Source organism: Chlamydotis macqueenii, chromosome 8, assembly GCF_036417535.1.
Source record: "Chlamydotis macqueenii isolate bChlMac1 chromosome 8, bChlMac1.mat, whole genome shotgun sequence".
NCBI classification, from domain to species: Eukaryota; Metazoa; Chordata; class Aves; order Otidiformes; family Otididae; genus Chlamydotis; species Chlamydotis macqueenii.
Window position 1 is genome coordinate 10,805,014 of NC_141563.1, and position 18,089 is coordinate 10,823,102.

General features: G+C 42.2%; 1 protein-coding gene across 1 annotated transcript in view; it reads right to left on the minus strand.

Annotated features, from left to right (window-relative positions):
• The window catches only part of RGL1 (ral guanine nucleotide dissociation stimulator like 1), an 80,580-nt gene extending 62,930 nt beyond the window's left edge, over positions 1 to 17,650 (minus strand). Inside the window, exons 1-2 of the mRNA XM_086753536.1 lie at positions 17,331 to 17,650; positions 16,261 to 16,371 (exon numbers count right to left, since the gene is read on the minus strand). Of these exons, the coding sequence (XP_086609662.1) occupies positions 16,261 to 16,371; positions 17,331 to 17,357 (138 nt within the window). The 5' untranslated portion in view covers positions 17,358 to 17,650. The remainder of the gene's footprint in view (positions 1 to 16,260; positions 16,372 to 17,330) is intronic.
• Positions 17,651 to 18,089: the final 439 nt, after the last annotated feature.

Here is an 18,089-nt window from a genome sequence, read left to right on the forward strand (position 1 = left end):
TTTCATAATAATTACTGTAAGCAATCTCTATTGCCAAGCTTTTAAAATCTTTTATAAAAGAAATAGGTTAAGTAAGCCACTTTCATGACCACAGCATGAATACATACCTAAACTGCATTAGAAACTTCATTTCAACAGTTGTGCTTTTTACAACCCTTTGTATTGAAACTAAGGGATCTCTCCAGGGTGGAGCCAAGTGAAAAAGCAGTAATAGTAAGCTAATGTTACCCAATATTAGGAGTTATCAGCTTGAACATTTAAGTTCTGAAAGAGTCCAAGAATTAGTTCAATCATTAGTTCAGGCCAAACTGCATTTTTACTATATTATCTAGATATCACAGGGGATGAGATTAGAGAATCTCTTACGATTCTTCTCTTACACACGTGTACATAGAGAGGGAGCGCCTATGTGTAAACACAGGCATGTCTGTATGTGCCACACCTGTGACGGCAATGTCCCTGTGCCAGTTCTATAGGTATCTTTTCTATGACAAATTCTGCATTTTATATGACAAACCGCATAAGCCTATGGCAACTAAACATATTGCATACCTACAGAAATTACTGCACTCTTGTACCTACAGCACCCAGCCATTAGCCCATCTCTTCCGACACAGCAGAGAGCAGCAGGACTTGCGTGTGCTGGCACTGAACCCGCTGCAGACATTTGTATTTCAGGTTAAGGGTGCTGTGTTGCAGTTGAACTTAAATCCTTAGGCAATGGACACAAATCAAAACACACATAATTACAGGGAAGCATTGAGTCAGAATGCAAAATAAATATAGCTTACAAGTAAGGGGGAAAGAAGGAGCAAAAAATGTCAGGCTCTAAGATAAAACAGAGATTGTCCACATTTACTGTCTGTTCTTTTTTTTTTTCTTTCTTTTCCTGGTTGTTGTTTTATTACCCATCAGGAGTTCATCGCATACCTCTGTCCTGTTCTAACTCTGTGGCCACCTGATGTTTTCCGAACAAGATGACTGTTTTTGCACAAAGAAGAATGCAAGCCTCATGGTTTAAGTAAGTGTGCAAGAGTTCATTCACATTTTGTATGCTACAGGGAGCCAGCAGACTGAAAGCACAGCCAGAATCAATCTGAAGCACTCAATAGGAAGAATGCAAAAGCATGAGATCTTACTTCCAAATGAAATACATTATTGTTACTTATGAAACATTTCCAACAGCAGCACAATGGCCGCCATGTCCAAATGTAAGGCACCATCCCTGCCCTAAAGGGTTTTTACTCTAAAAATACAAAATACACTGCAGGTAGGGACAGAGATTACTACAAACCAAGCAAACACACAAAAGGATGCGTAGGCGTATCTTCATAATCATTTTCATGTTGCATTTGCATGCAATATTTAAGCTGGCTTCCAAATGCACCTGAGCAGCATTTATCTAATCTCTTTTGCACTGAATGCAACAGTTAATCCTGAAGGGCGTACCGATTTGCCATTTGCATCCCAACACCAACAGAGCTTTGAAACCTCTCCAAGCTCATCTAGTAAGTTTTACCCACATGAATACTATAAACAACTGAAGGACATGGTGCATTTGATTCAAGCCAAAACAAGTATGATTCAATGCATGCAAGCTTTTATGCAACTTTATGCAGGGCATAAACTATATATAGGAGGAAATAAAACCCTAGATAGCTCTTTAACATGTGATGGTCTATTTCTGCTTCAGGATCTGTAGATACTCAGAAGTTTAGATCACTGATTTGTAAGAGTCAGAAGAAGCCACTGAGATCAGGAAGTCTAAGCTAGTACATGAGATATATCACAAGACTCCAGTTTGAAACCCAATAGCTATGGTAATTTGAACACATCTCAAAGCATTCAGTCACTCCATATTGTTCCATCATTCTGAGACCTTTCAATAGAAAAATGCCCCTTTATAATAAAAACATGTTGTTTTACTTGCACAAAGAGCCCACGGACTCCCTTGAAAGGAAGAAACAGCTATTGACTGGGAGAAAGGTTGAGCCTTCATAGGGAGAAAGGCTGCTGTACAAAGCAGCTGAGGGAGTGGGAGGGGAAAAGAAAATAATCCTTTAAACGGCTTTCAGAACAGAAAGGTGGGAAGAACGTAAGAGGAAAATAGATGAACAAATAGAATATAATAACAGGATCACTCCACAAAAGCATTTTAAATGCCTACACATTATTAGTGCCATTGTGGCCCAGTGGCAGCGTTGCCAGCTGTTGTCCACAGGCCATGAGCTGGAGACCCACCCAGCACTGGAAGCCACAGCAACCCACTCCGCAGGAGAGGCGCTCCTCCACGTGCTGCGTGGCACATTCCTGGGGTCCTACTGGAAGGTTTTAGGAAGGAGGAGATAAACTCTGAGTCTCATCCAACACCCTTACTCTTCACAGAAAGGATTAGAAGAGCCAAGCCTCTGCATCTGTAAGCAGCAGAGTATATCGCTTTCCAAAATTTCAACGGTAAAGATCGTACAACAGAGTCGCAGGGCATATCAGGAGGATCTTGTCCTGCTACAGAACTTTTCTTGCGTGTCCAACACAGTAGGAGAGTTTTCTCTCTCATAGTTTTGAATACTATACAGTCATATAAAAGCGCAATAGTTTACTGCTACTGTCCTTGGATCACTAAATCTCAAAATTAATAGTAAATATATTACAAGTGAGAAAATTAAATCCCCAGAAGAGAAGTTGGTCAGTTCAAGCCACAGCATGAATCATTAGCAAACGAATACTGAGCACGGGACTCCTGACTTGCAGTACCTTTCTAAATCCAGTATCACAATTGTCCTCAAACTGGTACAAGAGGGTCATTACATGTAATAATTCATGTGCTCGATAACACATGCGGCAAAAGGTTTATTCGTGGTGAAGATTTCGTATTATTTTTAAGCTGTGTTAGACAAGTGGAGCAGCAGCAGCAAAGGGACCAGCACCACAAATTTAAGTGGTGTTTGCAGTATGCAGCAACTTCTGCCCTGATGCAGCGCTGAGCTACACAGAGATGCTTGCAAAAATTTGGACATAAACTGGCACTTGGACACAAATTGGTGGCAAAGAGGAACAAGTAAAAACTCCATCAGACTGTAACCCAGTAATCTCACAGAGCAAAAGGTTAATGAGCGCTGCCGTGCAAAATGGCAGAAAGCTTCACACCTAAGGTGAGGCTGCCAAAGTTTCATTTTGATTGCCCAAGCTGTTAAAGGGCAGCTACACTCTGACGGACAACAGATGGCTTATGCAACTAGATGCAGAGAAATGTAAGAGGCCAGCAAAAAAGTCTGTTGAAAGTACTACCCTCAAAGGTCACACTGTGGCACATAGATCAGAGAAAAGATCTGAAGGGTTAGAGAGTAGGCAGGACATTAAATCTTTCAGCACAACACTTGGAAGCAGCAACAAAAAGCAAACAATTCTGCAAAGTATAAATAAAGGGTACCAAAGCAAGTCAAAGGACATTATTCTTCCATTGCATAAAAAGGTCTGATGAGACCACATGTAGAGTACCATACCCAGTTCTAGCTGCCTCATTTTTAAAGCAGCTATTATGGAGTTGAATGGGGTAAAGCACAGGGCAACCCACACGATTCGTACATTCATAGAGTCTAAAACAGCAAGGATGCAAACTTTTGTTTTACACACACAAAACGCAGGATCTGAGCACCCAGGGCTCTCATTGACCAGGAGGAGGTTGCAGGGCTGCTGGAAAGAAAGGCCCACAACAAACTCCCATACCACGTTGCAATATGGCCCTGACATCTTCTGGACATTAAAGTTTATATGATTCTTTTTATGAGTGCCTGTGTTCAATTTTATTCTGCCTCGTTAAATATTTGCTGCAAACAAATTGAAAGCAGAACTTTATAAACAGCAACACGTAATAATTGTCATTTTAAACTAAACTAGAGGTTTTTCCCTCTGACAATGGCCAGATGCTATAGAGGAAGGTGAAGAATAACATCCATAACGTACAGAATAACCCGTCTAAAGGGAAATACTCTTCTCAACTGCAGGAGGTATTTGTTTTATACCTAAATCACAAAATGTTACATATCTTGTGTTTTAATTCTCATATAGTATTCATGCATTTGTTCTCATTATTTCTATAAATGCCTAGTTCTCTCTGAATCCTTCTAGACTCAGTTGGACCCAATTACTTCTTCCAGCAGTGAGTCTTTTAGGTTAATTACATGCAATGTAAAATTATACATTTCTTTCTCCCCCCCTTGCCTTCAAAATAATCAAACACTCCCTGGTGTGTCCCTTCTCCACTCACTGTTTTAAATGCCTTTGCTACATCCTCCTATTCATTGCCAGCATCAAGCCTCAATCCTGTGAAGATTTAACAAATGTGCTTATTGTTAAACCTGCACGCCAACCCTAGTTGCACCAAGACGCAAATTTAACAGTCCTCACCTTTACAGTCTCTCCAAATGCCGACAATCCTTTCCCACCTGTGGATCCCTTTTCTAGTTCTCTTATCTTTGAGATGAAGGAAAAGGCATTAGAAATGAGTGAGGTGCTACTTTTATCTCCTTAGTAGCATTTTCTAAGCTTCACTTCATTCCCTGATTCAGTTTAATATTTGAGCTTGCTTTCTCAACTGCTGTTGCACAGTGGGTGAATGCTCCCACAGAACTCTGAACTCTCAGAAGTCCAAGTCTTCTCCCCAAGTGGTTTTAATTAATTCACTTCTGGCCCTAAATTGTTTCACTGCACTGTGCATTGTCAAGCAGCTGCTCCTCGTGGCATATACACCACATGTGGAGAAGATATCTGCGTGATAACACTATGAAGCCACTAAATAAATATGACCATGCAAATCTGATAGCTAATTCATCTCCCCTAGAACTTTTTCTAACACTTGAATCTCTTCAGCAGCCTCAAAAAAATAGGCTTTTAAAAATCACATTGTCCCAGAAACACTTCTTTCTTCTGTTTTTCCCACCTCCCCAGATAAAGGGGAACTCTACCAACTCCCAGGCTGCAGCACTGCTGCTGAGTTTTAAGCCCCACTCAAATCATACTTTTGTACTGTGCGACATTACAACATATTTCACATAGTTTGTCTGGTGAAAATTTATGGCCGTGCTTTGAAATTTATTTGGGTGAAAGATGCTGTAAGAATGCAAGATCATTACAATTCCACTTGGGTATGTTTTTACTTTCCTTCTGGTCCCTAAATTATTGGTGGCATGGTGCTGAACTCAACTACAGTGCAGCTGTATTCAGGCGCTAGCATGAATTCATTTTGGTCCAAAGTAGAGTGATTTCCATAAACAGTAAATGGACTTCGATGTCCAAAACATAGAATTCCTCACTAAAACTTTAAACCTTTATACAAAAAAAAAAAAAAAAGCCCACACCAAGAAAAAACAACAAACCCACAACCAACCAACCTCCCCACCCCCAGCTGCCATTCTCATCTATCTCAATAAAATTTTTATTCCAGAAGGTGTAAAAACTTAACATAGACTTTATCGTTCAGCCCTAAATGTAAACCTACATGCTGATGTACCACCCATGAACAACTACACGTCACTTGTTCACTTGTCAAGAGCTTGTATGGCCACTGAACATGAAAAGGGAGCATTTTGGGGTGAATCAAGGGCAAAAGGAGTTCTGAGAGACTGCAGGTGCAAACCATCATAACTCCCTGGAGACAACGACTGGTCAGCTGCTCAGTCTTTTAGGACTGAGACATACCTGTGTTAACTATGAGGAGATACAGAAAAGTACGCAAATAAAAGGTATCCAAGTATCATCCCAGTGTTCAAAGAACGGTCTATCAACCTGGTCCACATCCGCTGGACAACAGCAGCTTTGCTGCTGTCTGAGCAATCCAGTAAGAATATAACATTTCAGATGCAAGAGGCATACTCTGTTTTATTTGTGTTAAAAAAAAAAAAAAAAGGTCTTCCAGATAAAGATGTTTTACAACCTCTGATACGATCTTTACTGGGGTGATAAACATGGCTAAGACATCACACAGGTTTTTGCCTCTGGTTTACAAGATACTACGCAAAGGCTACACAAAGACAAGCAAGCACAGGATTCACACTGAGTTGGCATTAATTTGCCCCTTTCACACAAGGCACACTCCTTTTCCTCAAGAGGCTAGGCCACGGTCTGACTGATTTGTGCTTGCTTCTCCACACAGCTGTACCCCCTTACACTGCTGGCCACAGGAAGCTACATATTTAGAAAACAGATTCCTACAGCAGTAGTAAAAGATGCAAATTCAAAGCATACATTTACACACTGTCACTAAACATATTTTTAATTGGCTTTACCAAGGCTAAATTTAAATCCAAGTGTGACTAACATGCTCGCAATGCTTCAGCCTGTTTCTTAAATGAAAACATCAAAACCAAAACTGTAAAACTAATGGCTTCTCCGGGCTATTCTCCTTACAGCATCTCAGTACAGTTCGTATGCTGCTTCTACCAGGCTTTCCGATGACACATAGACACACTCCTTGCCAACATTTCTTTAACCCAACAAGTGACCTAGATCTTCTAGCATTCAGAAAGAAAATGCCAGTTTCTTTGCAGAGCGAGCTGATGTTTTTGTTATTCCTTTCACTTCTTGAAAAAAAGCAAGCAAGGTAACATTCAGTGATGTTAGCAACAAGACAGTTAATACACTGCAATTCAGGGAGAAACTCTATCATCCAAGAAGCTTAGTTTAAGATGACAGGCATTCTGGCTATTGGAGGAATGTCATAGGTAAAATGAAAGCATGCTAAAGGTGAGTCTTCATACATAAGCAGGCTGGCTGTGAGGTTTCCAAAATTCAGTCACACAACCAGGGCGAAAACAGTGAAGTCGCCAGCAACATTTGCTCAAGATACCTCCCTTACCTCTTGCTATTCCACTTCATACAATGATCATTAGCAAGAGATGCCTCTGCACAGCTCTATAGGAAGCAAGGTTGCCTGTGTCTCTCTCCCTAGTTCGGTGTGGCCTCGCAGGAGAACCCTACAGCCTCAGCTCAGCGTTAATAACACCGCAAGATTAAAGCACTGCCATCCTGTCACACTTTGTCAGCTTGGAATGGGAGGTTTTAAGTTCAACTGAGAGCATGATACTGTGCTACAAAGCCAGTTACCCTTCTAATTACGCATTTCATATTTGGAACTGGGAAAGTAAAATACAGTAATCTTTCAGGCTTCCATTTTAAAACTCATAATAAGATCAGGTTTCGTTTTTGAGTGTCTGTTCCACACACAGCCTCTATTACCCAGCTGCTGACCTCATCGAAGAGTGCTACTCGGAATATCCCTGGAGCAGAGATCTGTGCCTGAACCAGGAAGTAAGGAGAAAAATATTCCATAAGAAGTCATTAATAAGGGCTATGATGCTGGGGTACTATTATGCCCACAACTGAAGGAAAGAGTCTACCAAAAGGCAAGCTGAATGAGATGCCAAGGCTTTCTTTTTGATAACTATGTACCTGTTTATAGGTAAAATATTTCAGTTCCCCCTGAAATCTCCTATCTATCTACTTTTTGTGGGTCTCCAGCAGTTGACAAGCATCTTCCACCATGCAAAAATCAATGTGAGCACACCCCATCTTTCTTCCTTCTCCATCTCCAAGACAGTTCCTCAGAGAAGATGCCATTCAGAGCAGATAATAGTGCAACCTGGTTTCTGTAGGGAGCCTGTCAGCTCCTTGGGAACTGCTTTTCTCCTTCCGCCAAACACATGGTCAGAACTACACCCTGGCCTTAGTCTGGACAGGCTGCAGGAACCTGATTCCAAAAAGTCTGATTTAGCCAAAAGGGACCAACACATGCGATAAGACACTAAACAGCAAGCTGCAGCAAGGACAAAGGTCAGTCAAGTCCTTGCCTGCTGGTTGCACAGGAAACTATACTTGACCAGAACATCTGGTACCCAAGAGTAAGATAAAAAAGAAGTCACCGAGCTGGCTCAGATGGACATATGGGAAGGCAGGAGCAGGCTCAGAGAAAATTTGAGGTTTTTCATGTTCCAAACATGTTGATGGTTCCAGGCACCATTTAAACCTCAACCCATATTTAGAAGGTCAGTGTTGGAAAGGAAAATATCCAAACTAAAACTTATTTTCTGACATACTGTTCAAGTCAAAGAGAAAGTTATGTCCTAGATCCTAACTGGGATACAGATTAGTTAGCTGTTTCTGTAGTGTTTTTCTGACTGAACTCTCCAACACAAGCTTCCTGCCAATGTACGCAACTGTAGAGGTGTTTAGAAGCCAAACTTGTGGTCATAAGCAGTGTGATATGTGAGAGAATAATTCAAAATTCATGTTTAAAACACCACAAAATTCTCAGAAAAGGTAGTTAGCAAATAATGTCAGTGTTAAGAAATTTATTTAATTATAGATTTGGTACTTTTCAGCTTTTCCCCTTTCAGAATTTTGAAAGTATTTAAAGCATCTTTTTACAGCAGTTTGTTTATAGTTTTGGAAGAACAAGTTCTGCTATACACTCAATGTTATAGCATTAAAGACACTTTGAATCAATCTCTACCTGCACAAACCCCAGAGCCAGAAGTTCATCTGTGGCCAAAAAAAAAAAAAGAAAGCAGAAAGAAAAAAACATGTATCTAAAATCCACTCTAGACATGTCACCAATGACTAACTAAACCAGGCAGCACTGGCCATAAGGGAACACAGTATTTCTCTGTTATCGGGATATTTAAGACTCAAAGGAAGAGCAGTCTGTGTCATCCATCAGTAGAGCAAGAAACTTGATGCTGGAGGATGGGCTCTCAAAGCTTAGCAGCCATTTAAGATGTGGAGATACAGTCTCCATAGGCTGCCTCCAGTGCAGAGGCTTGGGGGAACTCCTGTTCCTGGCTGCATTTCCTGTGACCTGTCCCAGTAAAAACTCCAGAAGCAGAAGGCTGGCCTCTTCCTCACTTCTTCCCAGATAAAGGACTCGGATAGGAAAAACATCTGCAAGCTTTAGGGAGCCCCTTGTGTCTCAAAAACCTCATTTCTTTCTGCTTCCCTCAGATTTCTTGAGGGCTGGAGACTGGTTGCCCATCCCTCCCTAACTCCTGGAAAGGCAAGATAAAGCACTCCAGCTGGTTAACAGGGAGGTCTACAAAAGTCACTTCACAGCATTTTAAGAAGTCGTTTGCTTTTCATTTTGTAATCTTCTTGTCCATCTGCCCATGCCACACCCATGCCTTTCACCACTCATTTTTTGCAGCACTGCATCCCTCTATTCTTCTTACACCATTGTTCCCCCTCCACCAATTCCACACCAACATTTTCTAACACCTCTCTGCTACTTTTCTGCATCCACTTCTCCATGTTCCACTTCCCAGTGCGTACTCAGACACAAGGCACAAGACGCTCTCTTCATCCATCTCCCCACTGTACTCTTTACTCCCACCTGCCCTTCTCTTGCCACCTCTAGAACAACAGTTTCAAATCTAAAATTTGACAGTGATCTCCTTTTCACACATAGGTCTCTCCCACGGCAGGAGAGACCAGCACCACTGTCTACCTTGAATTAACCAAGGCTTTACAGCCCCACTTTTTCCTTCATCAGCCCTAATAAGACTATGGGGGACTTCTACCACAAAGTAGCTGCTCCCAAATGTTCCCCTCTGCAGTCTGTCTGCTCCAGACCTTCCTCTCATATTCATACTTACATACAATCCCCTCCCCACAATCAACATCCCTCTCTCTGATTAGACATCTGGATCTCTCTATCTCTTGTCACAAACTCCCATATTTTTCCCTCAAAAATGCAACTTCCATACCAATGATCTACCCTGATCCTCCCCTTCGCTGCACGCCTTCTTGCTCTTATATTTCCTCTTGGCATAGAAACATACAATTGGAGGATGCTGTGTTCTGCCGTCAAAGGAAATTACCTTATCCTCTTCACCAATTGATCCAGCTCCAGTGTGGATGCTGTTGGGTTCTTTGCTTCCTTCACACTTGCTGGAGCACCACTCCACTATCTCATCGCTCTGATGATTTGCAACTGTCTTTAATTTGCAACAATTTATACACCAGTCTACAGCTGGTGTGAATGGTTCTTTTCCCTCCCTTGTGCTTACTTCATGCTTTTTTTATAGGTGTTAATCATATCTCCCCAAATCTTCAGTTAACCTAACTAAGCGATAGTCTTCAGATTACAGTCAGACATATTAATCATTTTCTTGATGATCCCAAAAGTCCTCTCCTGTCTCCCTTCCAGTTTAAAACAACTTTCTCAAAAATGACCAGAATTACAGACTGTAAGCCAGGAAACTCCACAAGGCGGTTTATGCTTCCCATGTCTGCTGGCAATAATTGAAAACAACCGAGCATCACATTTGCCTTTTCTGTTTTGCATAATGCTGGTGGCTCCTGTGATTGACTAATACATCCAAAGTTGTAAGGGATGAGGACAAAAAATATCATCCTGTAGCAGAAATTATTTTAATCCATTCACAAACATGCCTTTGCATTCTGTGCTATTTAATGTCAACCCACTTCTGCTACAGCAATCCTGGATGTCAGCCTGTAGGATATTTCCATCCTCCATGTGTTTTCTTCCTCTGTAAGACCATCAGATTTTGTCAGCATGCTTCTGCTTTTCTGTCACTGACCCCACTGAACATGTGACAGCAGTTCAGTCGCAGGACTGACCCATGTAGAACTCCCACAGGCACCTGTCTCCGGACCAACAGTCCCTCTTTCAGCCTCAGCTGCAGCTACTCTTCAACAGGTCCTCCACGTACCTTATGATTCCTCAGCCTCCCCAGACAGTAATTTTTGAGTGATTTCAAGAGTAGACTTTCAAACAAACATATTAAACTCACAGCCTTTTTACACACAGAAGATCAGGTATCTTCATGAGACAAATATCTCCTACCTACCTAGATCACACCTCCCCCATCCCAAACATGGGCACTACATTTGCTGTTCTCCAGTCATACAATGTCATTTCTGACATGACAGATGGATTAAAACTCCCTGCTGCTCAATTATCATCATTTCATACACCAGTTCCTTTGTAGTTCTGGGCTGGACACTACCAGCTCCCAATGTGGGAACACATCAAGCTCTTAGGCAAACACAGAACAAAGACATGTGAAAGCCCCACGTGCCATCATTACCATCAACCTCCAGGTTCATCTTTGTCATCTTTATAGAAAATAGGCAAAAATTTACTTAGTTTTTCGAGTTATATATAGATTACCTTTCATTCCTATCTCATTTTCTCTGTGATGCAGACTTATTCTTTTGTTATTCTTATATGGCTGACAAACCTTTAGCTATTTGTTTTCATTTGCTTTGTAAGGCTTGACTTTTGGCAACTCTTATTTTAACTCTTAGGTACAGCTTTCTCTGCTGACAAGGGCTTTCCTTTATTTATCAAAACCTAATTCCTAAAAAAAAAAAAAATTCCCTTATTCAAACTAATAGGTAGCGTTCGCAATTTTGACTCTCAAACTTCCAAGCTCACACATTCAACTATCTGAACTTCCTACTCCACTTGACTTCCCACAGTTCCCAAGTGTGCCACTGCAAAGCTAAGCATCTCACAGACCTACTCTGATTACCTTTCTACAGAATTTAATAATTTCCTGAAAACCAATTCAATTAAGGCAAACTCCACTGATACAGCATCACCTCTTACTGAATCAGTTATATGTGCTGTATCTACCACCTTCGTTGAATTCTTGTCAGTTGCCAAGAATATTCAGTCATCTGGGTAGCCCTTAAACCACCCCCTCACTTGCCTCTTTGCTATTTATGGTGTCATTCATTTTCTCCCTGCCTCATTGTCTTACACCATTCATTCTTTCCTCTTTCCATCGCTGTAAGGCCCGTTCTGCTAGCCCCTAGCCCTGGTGCATCTTCAGCATATGCATCCACTGGCATCTGGCACAAACACAACAGTCAGGTCAATTACCTCCACTAGAAAGGCCTTCTTTCCTTCCCCTCTTTCTTCAATTGTCTGCTCCATAGTCAGGCAATTTCAGTATTTCAGTTTAATCTCATTCCACACCTGCAGTCACAGCTCCTCAAGTTCTGCAGCCCTTGTTCCTCTTTGCAAAGGACAATTTAACAATTCTCATTTCTACCAATTGACAAGCGTAGAAGGCTCTTTCCTGTGGTCCTCCTCTGACCCTTTCCCTTGCCCAGCAGATCCAGTTCCATCTCATACTGCTTCTCCCATAGCCCCATCACACTCCTGCCAAAAGTCTCTTTCAGTCTCTCACCTCTTAACATTTCCCCTCTCTCTCCACTTACTGCTGTACCTGCTACTTTTTCCTCTCTTTCAACCAAGTGTTTACTTTACAGTTACTATTTACAATATATCACTGACTGGAGTTCACCTCTTCCAATGCCATTCATACTCTGTCAGCATATTGCTCCTGGCAACAGAAATTGAGGTGTTTAGCAGCTGATCTACTTTTACATCCGCTGCTTTACTGTTCTTATCTGCTTCTGGCTACGGTATGATTCAGCTTGTCTCCGCTTCATTTCATGGGTACCTGGCTGTCAGTTCAAGATAAAAAAAACCCACAGAACTCTAAACTTTTCACCTGTCTTTTCTACTTTATTGTCTTCTCTTCATGGACAATAGCACCATTCTGTTTGACATAGAGTGCCAGCCTCCCAACAGGCTGTCTTTACATCCTCAGAGGTAAGCTGAATCTCATTTTTCACGTTCCTTCTGTGTCATAGTTTTAAAATACAAGCTTCTGTTTCTAACCGCATCATTAAAATTCCTTGCTGCACTCTCAAACCTTCTATTCCAGTTACTGATATACCTTTTTCTCAAGCCTGACATAATACCATTCAAAATGATGCTGACTGTCCACTCAGAAGCTTGCTGCAGAAAGTATTCTCCTCATTCCCTCTTTTGAGTGTGCCATCCATCTATACAAACCTCTTCTTCACCATACTTCTTTCTCACAAGAAAAGTTAGGCTGTATATCTCCGTTTCCTCGACCTTCATGGCTTCCACATCACCTCTCAAGATCCTAGAGACCTCTCAAGGTCTATCCTGGAGACACTAACACCCAATGTGTTTTCAAAAAAAATGCCGTCATGCTTTCTCTTGTTGAACCTTTCATGTTTGAGAGAGTCTCTCTAAACATCTCCAGAAGCTACATTTGACTTTTGTTAGACTCTCCATTGCCTTGATTTCCACAGATAGCTTCAGAAAAATCACTGTTGCAAAATTGATACCATTGCCTCGGGTACCAGTTATCAGCTGGGACAACATATGTGTACAGACAAGCCTAATTTGATATTTTGTCTGCAGGGTCATTTTAGTCAGGATAGTGCTTTTGTGCAGCATCTATCCCAATACTGAGCTACTACTAGGTCTATTAATATTTCATAATACTCTAGTGCCTAGAGTCTTAAGCTTCACTAAATATTTAGTGATTAAGTATTTAGTGACAAAACCAGTAGTTATTACTGGCATCCTTTGATGTCTAATATTAAATTTAAAGCTAAGAGATTTGGTATTTGTACAAAAGCTTCACACTTTTGAAAGTCATGGAACTACTGATGACTGCATAAGTCACAGCCTGTTTCTGTTTTTCTTTTATTAACTGTAGAAGTTTGAAACACAAGGAAGACATTTCTGTATTTAAATAGGCAAGTGTTTATGGTGCTTAAGCTGTAATCTTATGATTGGCTTTTAAACAGACCATTCTCTCATAACAGGGCTAACTATTCAAGAACCCTGGATGAGTTTTTCGGATAGATAATTTTAAGAAAGGTTTAATAGACTTCTTTAAACATAACAGATCTAGGTTCGTTCACGTACTGATACCTGTACAAGAACATATTTAAGCAACTTCTCACGCTTCTCAGTAACTAAAGGGATTTGTAACAAATCCCAACACACTCAGAATAAATAAGACCTTTTATATTCCTTTCAACACAGGTTCTATGACATCTTCAGTTAGATCTGCATTTCTTTCAGACACATCAAATAATTTACCATCTAATGCTTTTCAGCTGAAAAGTCTCCAAATCGTTTTACGAATGCAGCATCACTAAGAACTAAACACTCTGGAACTGCTGGATCAAACACTTGCTCTGGTACCACACCGTATTTAATAGCCACATGCAACATCAAGGTTTTAAAAGACTTGGGCTTTTCAAGTCACGAGGGACTTGACCTGTACGAATAAACCACAAGAAGCTCAGTGCCTCAGTGAAGGTCAAACTGCTGAAGACCTGTGCGCTAACAGGACACAAACTAACATTGAAAAAGTCACTTTTTAAAAAGTAAATTCACGTATGCATGTAATCAGTAACAGAGTTACTATATTCGCTACAATGAAGGCTCAACACTTGCTGATGTACAATAGCTTGTTTCTGTGCTCTTCAGTTGACCTTGAGTCTTCAACCTAAGCCTGACTTAAAGCACCATCAAAAAAATTAAAACCAACATTGTTAAATCCAACAGCTTATAAATTTAGTGCTATGAATTTCAAAGCATAGAAAAAGTGACAAATTAACATCATAAAACCCTATAAGCTCCAGATTTTTTTTTAAATCACCTGATGACAATTATAACAGAGACAATTAAACTTTTCAAGGCAAAACTGCTGGGGGTGGGGATGGCTACTCATGAATAATGTTCTGGGTTAGAGGCTATTTATTGACTTCAGGACCACAGTAAATCCATTAATAAAACAAGATCACAAAAACAGCTTAAAATATTTGATGTTCTGAAGAGCTTAAGGGAAAAAAAAACCAGCCCATATATAAAAAATATATTTTAAAATAATACACATGAGATTTGTTTTGCTCATGAAAGATGCCAGCCTGGAGGCTGAAGTCACCAATTTATGGCCAGAACAGGTGTGCACTTCTGACACACTGTCTCCTTCCCCACAAACAGGGCTCAATTCTGACCTGAAAAAAACAGCACTAGCCTCAGAAAGCCAAAAGTCACTTACATGACCTTGCAATCCCTTGTCCTCCTGTTAAGATCAGCACCATCAGCTGTGGTCATGACCTCAGGAGCACATAGGCACTCTTCCTTTGAGACTATGACCAAGACCTGGCAAAGTCCTTCTACATACAGTAAACAATCTGGGCAAAACAAGAAAAAATTCTCCTTTTCTAAAGTAAGTTTATGGGACACGTTCAAAATTATCTCTACCTCTCACATAAAACCTTGGGAATTTTACAGGAGCTCAAAAATACTTTCTAATATTTTTTCCTAGTAAAAACAGGAGGCAGAAATGGGAAATCTGCCACTCAAAGGAAGCAGATTTGAAACTATCTGTTCTGATTAGAACTCTATGTACTTCTTGGAAACATGGGAAGGGGAGAGTCCTAAGCACTATCGCTGTGCAGGACAGAATTTGCTTATCTTTCTTGACTGTGGTTTAAGCACTGCTGTATTGCTTTATGTCATAGAACTTCACAAGAAAGTGCTTGGATGTAAATCTCAGGGCAGCTTTAAAATAGCAACCTGGATACTACATCAAAGCAAGTTCTTATATTATTGCCTTTGATCCCAAAGAAAATATATAAACAAAATAATATGAAAGTTATGGACACCTCCTGAAGATCTGGTGCAAACTGCCACAGCTGCACTGATTCCAGTGAAATGAGGACATTTTATATCAGCTGGGGACTTGGCCTGACAAAGGTGAAGGCACTCAGCAGCATGCCAAATGGAGTGCATGTGCATTGAAGTTCATTTTACTTACCACTAAAGCCTTCATGCTTTGAAATAACACCTTTGAAAAACAGTACGGAGCTGTAATCCTTGCAGAAATGCAGACAATTAATTTCTCATCCAGCTGAGAAACCAACACAAAAAATATAGACCCAAACCTATATTCACTTAAGTTTTGAGGAAGTTTCTGCTAACTTTTCAGAGACCTTCATTAACCAAATACCATGACTATTTGTTTGGGAGACCCAAGATAGGTTCCTAACAGCAGAAACAAGTCATACCCGAGTCTGAAATAACTGCCAAGTGTTCAGCCTCTCAGGCCATAAGCCGAGATCCCTATTTCTGCACTAAGTATCATCTGATCCATGGCCACAACCAGTCAAACGTTTTTTTAGATGTCAAGAAAAGAGAAGGAGTCAACACAAGGAGAGTTATCTCAGATGACCAAGACAGACAACTTCAGTGTTTTCTTTTCTTTTGTTTTAAATAGTGAGAGCAGTCAGTGCTAACAGTTAATATCGTAACGATTCCGTGTGGAATCCAGCTCCCTGGAGCAGACTCCAAAGTCCATCAGCAGCCTTCCAAAATGCCACCGCGCCAGCCTTACTTACCCCTAGCCATCTTGCTCCTTTGTTGGCAGCCTGCTGAATCTGCACTCTTTTCAGGGTGACATGGTAAACAGCTCCCTCTTCTACCTCTTCACCCCAGTCCTGAATTGTGCTCTGCCAGGAAAAGGGGAAAGGAAAAAAAAAAAAAAAAGTAAGAGAGAAAGGAACATTTTCCCTCTTCTGCTAACCACAATCTATACCAGGTGCTTCGTGCAGAGCTGAGGGCAGAAGATGGGCTGCACAAAGTAAATACAACAATCAAAGCAATACAGGATACTTTTAGATTTAGGGAACACTGGAGATATTCTTGGCAAGCTGTCCTTTCCTGTGGTATCAAGATACCCTGACTTTCCATTTAACTATTTTTCCTAGACTAGCACATATTTTAAATAGTTGTATAAAGTCTTTTCTAAGGAAATAGTTTGGTTTTGATTAGCAGTCTTCTCTTCCCTCTCCCTCCCCCTCCTCCCTTTTCTAAAGCAATTAATCTCTTTGGCCTTTCATTTATGGAAGGCATTGCACTTTTACAAACTGTTGAATTACTTCAGCAGGCAGCCTTTAAACTTTGAAACTAACAAGCGTTTAAAATACAGCAACTCTTTATTTCTTTTGACAGGAGGGATCTAAAGCGCTTGTGGTTTGCTTTTCCAAAACCTATTATTTCAAGCTACAAAGAAAAAAATAAAAAACCAACCAAAAACTTTATGGAGTCAAGGCTTTACAATGCACAAATAATGGAAAGCGGATTAAAAAAAAAAAAAATGCAAGTCTTCCAAACTTTAACCGAACATGTGCTGCAGTGACTCCTGATTTCCTAGGTTATTACCGTACAAAAGAGCGCAAGCGGACAGAAAACACGCATCAGAATTTCTCCGAAGAGCGGGCAACTTCCCTGTCCGCAGCACTCCCTCCATCCTCCCCGTGTCAGGCACACACACCGCACACGGAGTTATTCCTGCAGACCAGCATCCCTGGAAGCCAGCAAGAGCAGGGAGGCCCGGGGAAGCAGCTGCCCGGCCACCCCGCAGACACCGGCACCCCGCGGGCGGGACGGGACAGGGACACCCGGTTACCATTTTAGCTCTCCACAGCAATTTCATCCTCGATGCCTTCCCGGGCGCCTCGACAGGGCACGCCGCTCCCCGTTCACTCCGCTCCCGTTCCCGCCGCTCCGCCTCGTCGGCGGCCGCCGCCGCGGGCCGGGCCGAGCCGTGCGGCCCCCTCAGCTCGGGGAGCCGGGAGGGCGGGCGGGCGCGCCAGGCCCCGCCTCGGCCCGGCCCCGGCCCCGCCGAGGGGGCTTCCTGTTTATCGCGGGCAGCCCCAGCCGAAAAGTTACGGCGGATTTGGTTGCCTCTGCCCGCAACCGCGCCGGGACCGGCAGCGGGGCGGGGGCCGCGGCCTGAAGCCGGGCGTTCACCCGCCCCCGCCCCGCTGTCCCTGTGAATAGGAGCAAGGTGCGGGACGGGGCCGGGGCAGGGCGGCAACGCCTCCGGCCGGCCTCCCTCGGCCGCAGCCCCGCACCCGCGGCCTGGCTCGGGGGAAGGGGCAGCTGCGGGGGCTGCGGCCGGGGGACGGGGCTGCTCTGGGGCTCCCTGCCCGCTGCTGACGGGGTCCGCACTGTCCCAGGATTAAAAACAAACAAAAAACCAACCAAAACCATCTAAACACGCACACGGCAGCACTTTTAAGCAGACTTAATTTTAAAAACTTACTTCCACAAGTTAGCAGCAGATAAGAAACGTGATAAACAGCGGAGCCGCGAGGAGCAGGGATGCGGGCTGCGGAGGGGAACAGGGCGGAGCTCCTGCTTTGGGGAGATAGGAAACTGAGGG